Consider the following 12,684-nt stretch of genomic DNA (forward strand, 5'->3'; position numbering starts at 1 on the left):
AGGAAAATGGGTTGGGGAACCTATTAATATTTTATTGCAGGCACTTCATTTAAACAATTTCAGCACAGGCTACCAGCAAAGCCTCGCAATTTCCTTGATGACAGTTACTTATATAATAAAAACGGGGTGGTGGCGGAGGGCGGAAAAGTTTTTCCTGATGGTTTTCCGCTCGGTGCGAGATGGGCTTAAGAAACAAACAAAAATGGAATGGAGGGAAACTTGATGGTGGAACACAAGCAAAAACGTGGGCGCAATGTTAATGGCCTAAACAAGTGAAATATAGCGCAGAGGAAAAAGTTGTCGCTTTCAAATCGACTGCAGGATCGACTGCAATTTATGGCTGAACTAACCAACCAACCAGCCGGTGGCTATTACAGGAGAGACTGTAAGTATGTATGGGGATAAAACTAGTCGCAAAAAAAAGAGACACAAAAGCAAACGTGCAGTGAATAAACGAGACCTACTTTTTTCACGAACCTCGAGTCCAGCTGGAAAATCAGCAGCACCCGGGCAGAGGAAAGTTGAAATCTTCTGCAAACTTCTATACACATTTTTGCTCTCATTAGTGTGCGGTTGCCCATCCATTCGTTAAAAGAGACAATCTGTCTGGATGACTTTGACACTTGGTTTTATTCATTTACGATCGGGGCCGATGAATGGGGATTTTCCTCATGAATAGATGCCAAATTGTTTTAGTTTTACAGCATCTTTTGTGAATAATATATAAAAGTGTTTACTACCGTCAGTTGGGGTGACATTGGATCTGGGGGTGAGATTGGGTCAAAGTGATTTTTACGGAATTTTCTATTTCTCAGGTTCTTCTTAATGAAACTAAATTCTGTTAAAAGGGTTGTGTAGGGGACATCTTCAGATGACTTCGCTGAAAAAATATCGTTACTAGAAAAAATCCTGTTGTTTGAGGTACGTTTTTGACCAAAAATGGCCTATCGAAAAATCATTTTTCTAATTAATTTGTTAGAATTGCTCGAAAGCTACTCAAACGTTTGAAAATCCCTGGGCCTTGTAAAGTCAAGGGGCATGATTTGATCCTAGTGCATTAGTTAAAATTTGGGTATATATTCTTTTTTATAAGCACTATGGACACCACTTCATGCTACGAGAAATCACTTTGCCGCAGCCCCATACATTACATAATATGGTTGTATTGACCATTGTTGCGAATCGAGGAACTACGGATCTTTTGACGTAAATGGTCATTTCTTTTTCAAATCGCGATTTCTATCCTATTTGTATATCAGTTCACAATTTTTTATTGTTTTTTGATAGAAGTAGTACTACAACAGTTCCTTTACGTTTAGTTTTGAACATTAAGTTTAGAGGATGTTAGATTAAAATTTAGATTTTCAATCCAAAGTAGTTAGCAAATGAATATTTGGACTTAAATGAATAATTGAATAAGTTGGACTTATGAATAACACACAACTGTGCATTTATTCTAGAGTCAGATCCATACAGCGTCAGTGTTTATTTAGTCGAAGTGTACTAATTCATTGGCAGATCTGATTCTAGTTGTAATGTACGACAAGACTAATGACGGACGTGACAGGACGAGGGCCCAGTTTAGAGGTTTCAACATCAACGATGTGCGGCTGGATCACCCTCCCAAAAAAAAAAAAAACTACTCAAACGTTTGAAAATCTCCACTTCAAAAAATATAGCATGTTTTTTTTAATATTAAATATGTCTTTATTGAACTTTCTTATAATAATTACATTTCATTTACATTCTAAGTGGTATGGCTAAATTCTCTTCATCTTTGTTATATTTTTCGTTTTATTATTAACTGTTCACATTCATTTATTTACTTCATATTGTTTTACATTTTTACATTGAATCGAATACATTTGCGTAAAAAAGAAAAAATAACTTTAACATCTAATCCTAACTTAAAACTAAAAAAAGTAAATTCATTGAAATATTCAAAATCATTAGAACGAGTAAACCACGAACTGTATTTTAAGATAAATCCTCCAAGCGTTCTCACTTGTTCCGCACGAGTTTTGCAACCACGCAGTGTTATTGTCATCTCGATGAAAATGTTCAGAAGTTCTTGTGGTGCAAACAGGTCCAATGCTTGAAAAGGGATCGATCACTGAACGGGATTGCTCGATATTCGATAGAGCTTTCTGTCAGCGATCATTCCCCAAAACGATATTTGATCGCTGACACACAACGCCTATCATGACCGTCATTGCTTGGCAACGGTCGGTGAACGTAAAACCGAAGACGAAACGAACGAAAAATGAGCACCACTCAAGCAGCCGCCCGAACGAGACAACGTGCTCTTTCTCTTTCTCTCGTTTTTGTCTCTCTCTTCCTAGTGTATGCTGCGTGGTGACAGAAATCATATGATTGCTATTGTGATAGGAACGACCCACAGTTGCATGTGTGTGCGGTGGCAGCATCACGATCCTCATGTGAGAGAGCGAGCGTCTGAGCTTGCTTGCTGTGTGCTGTACCGAACACTTCAGTCTCCGTGTGACCGCGCGCTAGCTACCACACAAATGGCGACGAGGCTTCGAGCCCGAAAACGCGTGCGACGGTAATTCAGTGCAAAAGTGATTATTTTTTTCGGAAAATTTGTTCTGGTACGGTTTGTGTTGAAAAAATAAGTTATGATAAGAAAAAAGGAATTATTAAGATGAAAATCAGCAGTGTCGAGTAAAAGTGGGGTGCACAGGAAAAAAAAAATAGTTCAAATCGATATTAAATGGTTTTCCCGATCTCTGGGTTCGATTTAGTTAGGTTTAATAATGAAAAAAAAAAAAACCAAGGAAAACTGTGAAAAAAAAAAGTTATTTCACCCGGAAAAAAAGGGAAAATTGGTGTAGTTTAATATTAATTGAAGTGACGCCACTGGGACGCCATTTTGCAAAAGCGAAAATTGAGTGAGATTCTCCGCCACAGGCACAGAGAATGAGAGTGTGAAGAAACAGTGAAAAAAAAACGAGTTCCCCAAGCAACGTTCCGAAAATGAGAAGCGCTCTCAATCTCTCTTGCATACTGCTGTTCTTAAACTACCTATGTATTGGTTGAATTTTCCCCGGTTCAGCTGGATATTTTCTGGTTGGATTGTGTGTGCGTGCGCGTGGTGCCGATTAAATTCTGGCTGTTGAATGAATGGTGCCGATTAAATTCAGGCTGATAATTATTTGGTGCCGATTGAATTCTGGCTGAGGAATGTTTTGTGCCGATTGAATTCTGGCCGTCGATTTAATGATGCCGATTAAATTCAGGCAATTAGTGATTTGATAAATAAGAAAAAAGATAGCTTAAATGTGTGTTAGAGTGGAACGGTCTCTTTAAGAGATTTTGTTTTGATTTCTTTTAACAGTGAATAAATTTTCAAAATGACGGGTCCTCCGCTAGATGGAGCTGGACAGGTTCCTCCGGTGCCGTCACCGGTCTTCAGTCCAGCCTCGTACAACCTGCCCAACTTCAAATACATACATCTTCCGCCGTCTGAAGTTCGTAATGCGTGGATTTCATGGATACGATGGTTCGAGAGTATTATGGCCGCAGCTGGGGTCATCGACAGTCTAACCAAGAAGATGCAACTCATGGCAATGGGTGGTGCAGAACTGCAGTCGGCATATTACGGCTTGCCGAACGTAGAACCGGTTGGACCGACCGTAACGCCGTACGAAGACGCCAAGGAGAAGTTAGATCAACATTTTTCACCGAAACATCACGACAGTTTTGAGCGGTTCTTATTTTGGTCGATGCATCCTGCGGAAGACGAGTCCATTGAAAAGTTTTGTCTTCGGGTCCAGCAAAAAGCCGAGAAGTGCTATTTTGGCAAAACCGACACCGAAAGTCGCCACATTGCGATTCTGGACAAAATCATCCAGTACTCTTCAGAGGAATTGAGACAAAAGCTGCTGGAAAAGGAAAAACTGACCCTCGACGATGCCATGAAAACCGTAAACGCTCATCAGTCGGTTCGTTACCAGGCCGAGAAGATGTCAAGCAACGTGACAAACAAAGCACCGACTCCAACGGTCGTCAACCGTATGTATGACGGCAACCGGAAAGATGGAGAGAGCTCTGGTTCACAACGCGGTTGCCGGCAGTGCGGCTACCCATCGCACCGAAACGGAGAATCGTGTCCAGCTGCCGACCGAAAGTGCCTCCGCTGCAATCATGTAGGTCATTTCCGATCTGTCTGTACAACCCGTTTTCCATCAAACGATGTAAGTAACTTAAATCTTATTATTCTTGAAAAGCGACTGACGAAATCTGTATTAGGTGCCAAACGATCGGAAGCGCAAACCGGTTTTCCAAAACCGGAATCAACAAGCTCCAGCAAGAGCTCCAGCAAAACGGTATCGTTCCGATTCGAGCCGTAACGCATTTCGTGTCGAAGAATACTCCTCCGATTGCGAAACCGAAGATCTCCCTTGCTATAATGTTGGGGAAGCCGATGATGAACTGATTAAGTGTCGCGTCGGAGGGGTTGATGTTGTCATGTTGATTGACTCTGGCTCGAAACATAATCTTATCGACGATACGACATGGAAGCTGATGAAACTCAGAGATGTGCGCATATCCAACGAGAGGACCGACTCCCACAAACGATTTTTAGCTTACGGAAGAGTTCCGTTGAAACTAATAACAGCATTTGATGCGAATCTTGAGATAGATGATAACGGACACACCCTGGAAACTAAAACTTCGTTCTTCGTTATCGAGAAGGGTCAACAACCGTTGATGGGCAAAGAGACTGCTCAAAAATTGGGCGTTTTGAAGATCGGGTTGCCCAGCACCCACCAACATTCTGTGCACAGGGTCAAGACAAACAGCAATGCATTTCCTAAAATGAAAGGCATCACGGTTACGCTTCCGATCGACCGCAGCGTTCCCCCGGTCATTCAACCATTGCGAAGATGTCCTATTCCGCTACTGGACAAGGTCAAATCAAAAATTGACGAACTCTTGGAGATGGACATTATCGAGAGAGTGACCCGGCCGACCTCGTGGGTTTCTCCGTTAGTTCCGATCCTCAAAGAGAACGGCGAGCTTCGGCTTTGTATTGATATGCGACGGGCTAACCAGGCAATCCAGCGGTTGAATCACCCATTGCCGGTGTTCGAGGATTTTTTGCCCAAATTCCGGAACGCCAAGCTTTTCACTACTCTTGACATTCGTCAAGCATTCCATCAAGTTGAGTTGAGCCATGACTGTCGGGACATCACAACCTTCGTCACAAATTGGGGACTGTTTCGTTATACTCGGTTGCTTTTTGGAGTAAATGCGGCCCCGGAATTGTTCCAAAATCTCATGGAAAGCATATTGGCTGACTGCGTTAACGTTGCCGTCTTTATTGACGATATCGTTATCTTTGGCGCTACTGAAGGAGAACACGACGCTGCAGTTAAGGGAGTTTTATTGGTCCTGAAGCGCTATGGAATCCTGCTCAACGACCATAAGTGCAAGTTCAAACAACATGAAATCCGATTTCTTGGGCACAAGCTATCATCTAACGGGGTGTCACCAGCTGACGAGAAAGTCAAGTCAATTCTCCAGTTCAGACCACCAAAGACGAAAGAGGAACTACGCAGCTTCTTGGGGCTTGTTACGTATGTTTCCAGGTTCATACCTAATCTGGCTAATCAGAACGCTCTGCTACGAGCCTTGCTGAAGCAAGAATCGCCATTCGCGTGGAAGGTTGAGCACCAAGGAGAATTCGATCGGCTGAAGAGAGTTATTGGATCTGCACAACATCTTGGTTTCTACGACCCTCAGGATAGAACTTTACTTGTCACGGATGCATCTGGAGAAGGACTTGGAGCTGTCCTCATTCAATTCAAGGGTAGTACGCCTCGTATCATCAGTTACGCATCTAAAAGTTTGACGGATTGCGAAAAAACGTACCCAGCGATTGAAAAAGAGGCGTTGGGCATTGTTTGGGGCGTGGAAAAGTTCAAAATGTATCTATTGGGAATCAACTTTGAGCTTGAAACAGACCATCGACCACTTGAAACACTCTTTACGGCTACATCCCGGCCTACTGCCAGGATAGAGCGATGGCTGCTAAGGATACAAGCATTCAAGTTCAGGGTTGTGTACCGCAGAGGATCAGCGAACTTAGCCGACTGCCTCTCCAGATTGGGATCACATGTCGCCGACCAGTGGACGGATGAAACGGAAGTTTACATTAGGCGTATTGTTGCAGTATCGCTGTCGACGTTCGCAGACTGTGACGATTGCTGCACTTTCGACGTCGAAACGGAGATATTTATCAGGACCATTCAGGAAAGCGCGGCCATTGATATTGAAGAGGTGATTCAAGCCACGATGTCTGATAACGAGATGAGGAAACTCAAGGAGTGTGTACAATCTGGAAAATGGGACAACGCAGAAATGAAGCAGTACGCTTTGTTTCGCACCGAATACACTGTTGCTAACAATCTCATCATGCGAGGAAATAAATTGGTGATTCCAGCAGGCCTACGACATCGGATGTGTCAACTTGCTCACGAGGGCCATCCCGGGGAGAGCAAGATGAAAACGCGACTTCGCGATCGTTGTTGGTGGCCGGGAATTGATACGGATGCGGTTCAAACGTGTAAGTCATGCGAAGGTTGTAGATTAGTTCAAGTTCCCGATGCACCTGAGCCGATGTCGCGCCGCTCGTTACCTGAGAAGGCTTGGGTCGATGTAGCTTTGGACTTCCTGGGGCCTATGCCTGGTGGAGAGTACGTGCTCGTGGTTATCGACTACTATAGCAGATATACAGAACTGGCGGTTATGAACAAAATTACGGCAAGGGAAACGATCAACCAGCTCAAACGAATGTTTCGCGTATGGGGCCCGCCCAGAACTATCACATTGGATAATGCGAAACAATTCGTTTCGACGGAGCTCCATGAGTATTGTCAACTGAACGGGATTCACCTTAACCACACCACTCCTTACTGGCCACAGGCCAACGGCGAAGTCGAAAGACAAAATCGATCGCTATTGAAGAGAATGAAGATCGCCAATGCGTTGTACGGAGAGTGGAAGAATGAGCTCGATCGATATCTGGAAATGTACAACAACACACCTCACTCCGTGACAGGAAAAAGCCCAAATGAGCTGCTTCAGAACCGGCGTTTGCGCTCAAAAATGCCTCATGTTGATGATCTGGCGACCACACCACCGAGTACAGAGTTCCGCGACAAAGATCACGAGAAAAAGATCATGGGAAAAGAGAGGGAAGACGCTAAGCGTATGGCTAAGCCTAGCAACATCGAGATCGGCGATAACGTTTTAATGAAAAATCTTCTCCCAGCAAATAAGCTATCAACTAACTTCTTGAAGGAGAAGTTTATGGTGATTGGCAGAAACGGATCAAATGTCACGATCGAATCAGTTGATTCTGGTCGTACCTACGACAGGAACACATCGCACTTGAAAAAGGTCGTCGATGCTCCATCGAACACTGGCAGCGAGCCGGAGTTGATTGTGGAGGATGGTGAGGTTTTGCACCGAACTGATGCTGAAATAATCGACGATCGAGCAGATCCAGATCAAAATGAACCACTTCCGGAAGAAGGATTATCTAGGCGATCGAGCCGAACTCGCCAAATCCCGCAGAGATACCGTTGAGTTTTGGGAACCCCATGATGTAACTATGTTATAATAAATAGACTAGAACCGTATTAGTTGTTCATTAATTTAAATAAAGAAAAGAAAGAAAAAAACTTAAACTTTACAAAAGAGGGGATGTGATAGGAACGACCCACAGTTGCATGTGTGTGCGGTGGCAGCATCACGATCCTCATGTGAGAGAGCGAGCGTCTGAGCTTGCTTGCTGTGTGCTGTACCGAACACTTCAGTCTCCGTGTGACCGCGCGCTAGCTACCACAGCTATCATTGGAGAGATGATCGGAATCTCGGTAGAATGTCAAACGACCGCTCTCTAGTCGATTTTTCTCCTGGAGGGAAGTCAATGATTGTGTGAGTGTCTTTGCGTAGCACTCATTCCTTTGTGTGTGAAACGAACGAAAGCAGAATGTAGAAATCAGGTTGTCGTGTTGAAGACGATTGGAGTGTTCTGTCAGCTATCACAAAAAAGTCGAAATTTCGCAAGCCCTGGCAGTAGTGACCTGTAACAGGTCACTACTGCCTTCATCCGTTGATGTTGGTTGGTTTTCCCCCGGTTGCTGACTGAAGCCAGGAGGTGTTGTATTCTCTGCAACTTTTTGCCGCTGATTCAACGGCAATGGCTGCAGATTTGGAACCACTCGAACAGATCCCGCTCCAGGTGACGCCAAAGCAGGAAAATCCACCGTCCGTGAAAGTTTGTGTTGGTGCCTCGTCGTCGCTTGCTGCCGAATTTTTACAAACTCAGCTCGTTTTGGGCTGCTTCGATTCTTGGTCGAATGGTCGCCACCGCAATTGAAGCATTTCGCTTCGATGTTCTCGTTGATTGTGTTGCAAGCTTGAGTTTTGTGCTCACCTCCGCAGGTTGCACAACGACTCTTGATGAAACAGTTCCTTCCACCGTGTCCAAACTGCAAGCAGTTCGAACATTGTGTCACGTCACAACGTTCCCAAGTCAAGATGATGTTGAAAATTGCCCGAACTGCTTTCAGCGCAGACGGTGTTGTCGATCCTTTCTCGAGATGAACCAGGTACAGTTGATCACGATACTTGACGTCCTTGTTGTGTCTCGTCATCTTGAAGACTTCGATCACGTTCAACTTAAGAGTTTTGAGCTCTTCTTTCAGCACACTCACATCCATATCGTACAGGCCTCGGAGGACCTGTTTCATGGGGCGTTTACCTGGATCGTCATGGCTGTAGTATTCAATCTTTGTGTTGCTCAGGTAAACCCGAACGTAGTTGTAATCCTTTCTGGTAGCCACTTTCGCACCGAATCCGAGGACGATGTTTTCACAAAAATGGGTGGCAACTTTTCTCGTCGTTCAAATTCTTCCTTCTCGCTCACGTCCACAGGGAGGATAGCGAACAGGTTTCCAGACGAATTTTGAGCGTCGTTGCTCAAACTGCCTGGCTTTGCAGGTAGCGCTTCGACATTCTTTAGCTTCTTCAAATCTGCCGATCCTGCTGGAGAGGACCGCCTCTTTTTCTTTCCGTGAGGCATATTTTGCACTTTTTAGCACTTTTTTTGGTTTGTGAGGGACGCACGTCTGACTCGCTTCTCTACAGATCGCAGACATTATAGCATGTCAATACGAGTCCGTCGAACAAGAAACACTGTTGGATGACTTGTTTTTACCATATAGTTGTATTTGAGCATCACTTTAATTTCATTTGACCCAATGCCACCTCCTCTAAGGGGTGAAATTGGGTCAATTTTCATACTATTGGCATTGTTTTTTTTTAATTTTTCTACAAAATTTCCATTCAAAATACTATTTTGTTAATGAATTTTTGTCCACTTTTTGACCATCATCTCTTATATTTTAAGTAAAAATAAGTGTACAGAATTTCCAACACGGTGTATTTTTCCAAGAACATGAAGATAAAAAAATCGGCAAGTCGTATATTTGGCACCGTAAAAGAAAGGCTCTTTCCCGACATTTTGCGGGGTATACCGAAAAATTACGTCAGGCTAATTAAATCCAGAAATTTTGAAGAAATTCTATTTTTATTCTGCCAAAATGGGCATATGTCTATATTGAACCAATCGGGTAATACACAGCTAGAAATCTGCCAAATATTGTTAGAAACAATTTTAGTTTTAGGTCAAATAATTTTCAAATTTGTAATTTAGAGTCTCTCAAGGCATGTTCATAAGAAATTTGATGGATATGTACATAAATCCATCGATGTTGTGCGACTTTTCTAAAGAAATAACCCATAAAATCGAAAAAAAATCTTAAAGACAAAGTTACTCTAGACCCCTGGACGATTTATTTCAGTAAATCCCGTAAAATATCGATGAAGAGCCCTTCTTTCAAATCAGACTTGCCGATTTTTTTTTATCAAATCAATATCAGACTTGCCGATTTTTTTTAATCTAACTTTTGTTCTACAAAATACACTGTGATCCCAGTCTCGATTATCTGACGTTTTGGCCATGAGCAATGTTCCCCGAAATCCGGAAATGGATTTTGTTTGTAATTTTTTATTACGCTCAAACTTTGTGGGGCCTTTTTTTCGACCAAAGAAACCAAATCATACAAATTTTAGCAGCGATCCATACAAAAATGGTACGCAAATCTCAATTGATTTGGTGTCTTCTTCAAAGTTTAAGGTATTGATGGAGACTTAACAAAGAAGCAAGCACCAAACGGATTGTTGACCTATCTTAAGACTCCCAACCGCTTCAGGCAAATCAGGTATCAGAAAGTTTTTTAATATGAGAAGAATACAACATGTTTTATAACCTTCAGACGATCGACTGGTTAGAGTCCTCAATCCAAAACTGTGATTTCGAATCCCACCTGATTCATTTTCGTTTTTGTTCATATTCAAAGTTCAAATTCTTCCTCCCCTGTCGATTCAGAATTGTGTTGTTGTTCGAACACTCAGTGCTCAAACTCAACCCAATTACGAGTCATCTCTGCGATACGGCTTTACGCAGTAGGCCTGGCCGCTTTAACGCTTGTGATGTTTCAATGCATTTCGATGCAAAGGCGCACTACAAATGTTAATAAATGACAAGAAGAGTGCTAGGCGTCATCTAACCTAAGGCACTCTCCAGGATCCCTTCGAAAGATTGGCTGCGCTAGGGTCTGATTAGATTAGATTAGATATTCAAAGTTCAAATTCCAAAGATACCGACCGGAATTTGATCCCTGAACCCCTGAACCACGGAGCCAATTACTGAGGTAAGGCTATAATCCTGCTCTAAAAATGAATATTTTACATGAAGCTCATAGACCCACCTTCACGTATACCTATCGACTCAGAATCGAAATCTGAATAGAAAGCCTGTCTATCTGTGTGCATGTGTGCGTATACTTTTTTTCTGAATAGTACAACTTTGCCGAAGACGCCAAATCGATCAGAAAATTCCTTCAAGAGATTCATATTTTCGAATTTACGTACCGTGTTGTTGTATGGACAGTAGGGTGCCCGGAAAAAAACGACCCCGTGCTCCACAAGCAAAAAACTGTTTGATTCCCGAGGCTTAGGCCGGTGAAAAACATATTTTCATGAAAAAAGACTTTTACAAATTGCTTAAAACTTTCCCAAGATCAAGCTAAACAGCTTTGGTCTGTTGGATAAAGTTTTAGTGTGCAAAATTTTCCTAATAATCTTACTTTGGTGAATTCAAATTGTATATTTTTAACCCTCTGTGTTTTACTTTTTGTATGGACCATGCTTAAAGCCAAAAAAAACAATTAAAAAATGTTCAATACAAACATGCAATTTGTTATGACTGGGGGTGATGGAACTGCCCTTGTTTTTGGAACATGTTGACAGATTACCAAAAAAATTGTATGCCATTTTGTTCAGTAAATAACACATTTTGCAATGAAAAGTTCAGCTGCTTTTTTCTGGTGTCATCTAGTATCCTTGGAAACGAACTTGATTTTCAATAAATGTGAATCGAAGATTTTTTTAACTTTTATTTTTTAAAGGGCTAAAACGGTAAAAAAATGTGGAAGGTATAATTTTGGAAGGATGAATATTAACTCTTTTATGATGTAATTTTACCTCAATTTGAAGGAAAAAGTGACATGACACCAGAAAAGTGGTGAAATTACACATTTTCAGAGGTTAAATTAGACAGGATTTTTTTTTATTCTACATAACTTTTTTTGCTTTGTTTTTGTCTTTATAATACAACTGTTTGGTCCACTTTAATCAGAAAATCCGTGTCCACCATTTTCCTAAGAACTCTTCGTATTCACTAATTCGTCCGAAACACGAGGCATAGATACTTTCTCGCACAAAGCCGCGTGGTCTGGCGGAAAACCGCTCAACAAGCAGTGATAAATGGCTTAAGATTTCGCCGATTCGATTGGCCCTCCGAGACTTCCTACCTACCGACCTACCTCCCGACCACCGTTCGACACCGGGTTTGATCCAGCGAGGCGCGCCCCCGTAATTGGTTTTATCGACGTTCAAAACGGGATTAGGCATTTCTTCGATATCTTCGCTCGGCTGGGAAACGTTCCAAGTGCGTACACATTCGGTACATCGTCAGGGTGTCGACTCGAGGTTTACTTTTTGTTTTGTGTGGGAACTGTTGGGTTGGAACTCCGCAATGTTTTTTTGAATTTTCGATCAATGATTCTCAAATTTTAAGTATTTTTTACAGTAAACATTTACAGCTCTAAAACTATTTCTGAAACTGCACCTAATTTTAGCTAAAGACAGTGGCATTTTTCGAGACGAGATTTGTCTGATCACGCCTGACGACGGACGGGGAAGTAAATGTTGGCCCCGGTCTAACCTAGAGGTTAGATTGTTAGCTCAATCCAGGTGTAGGAGTGTCGTCTCCCTGGGTCTTGTCTCGGTGGAGTTGCTGGTAGGCAGTTGGACTAACAATCCAAAGGTCGTCAGTTCGAATCCCGGAGTTGATGGAAGCTAAGGTGTAAAAAGAGGTTAGCAATTGCCTCAACAACCAAGCCATCGGACACCAAGTTTTGAGTAGGAATGTCACAGTCGAGAACGCCAAGGGAATGAGGTAGCGCGAACCATTTTATTTTGTTAGCTTACAGGTTCAGTGAGGTCGCCCAAGAATTGCATCGCAAA

General features: G+C 42.4%; 2 protein-coding genes across 5 annotated transcripts in view; both read left to right on the top strand.

The window, feature by feature from the left end:
- LOC120414010 (acetylcholinesterase) overlaps positions 1-12,684 on the top strand; it is a 216,662-nt gene that overhangs the window by 104,641 nt on the left and 99,337 nt on the right. The gene's annotated exons all lie outside the window — the stretch shown is intronic.
- On the top strand, positions 3,018-4,456 carry LOC128093531 (uncharacterized). Its single transcript, XM_052710741.1, has 2 exons — positions 3,018-4,170; positions 4,248-4,456. The coding sequence occupies exons 1-2, from the start codon at positions 3,372-3,374 to the stop codon at positions 4,454-4,456; spliced, it is 1,008 nt and encodes a 335-aa protein (XP_052566701.1). The 5' UTR covers positions 3,018-3,371.

Source organism: Culex pipiens, chromosome 3, assembly GCF_016801865.2.
Source record: "Culex pipiens pallens isolate TS chromosome 3, TS_CPP_V2, whole genome shotgun sequence".
NCBI lineage: Eukaryota > Metazoa > Arthropoda > Insecta > Diptera > Culicidae > Culex > Culex pipiens.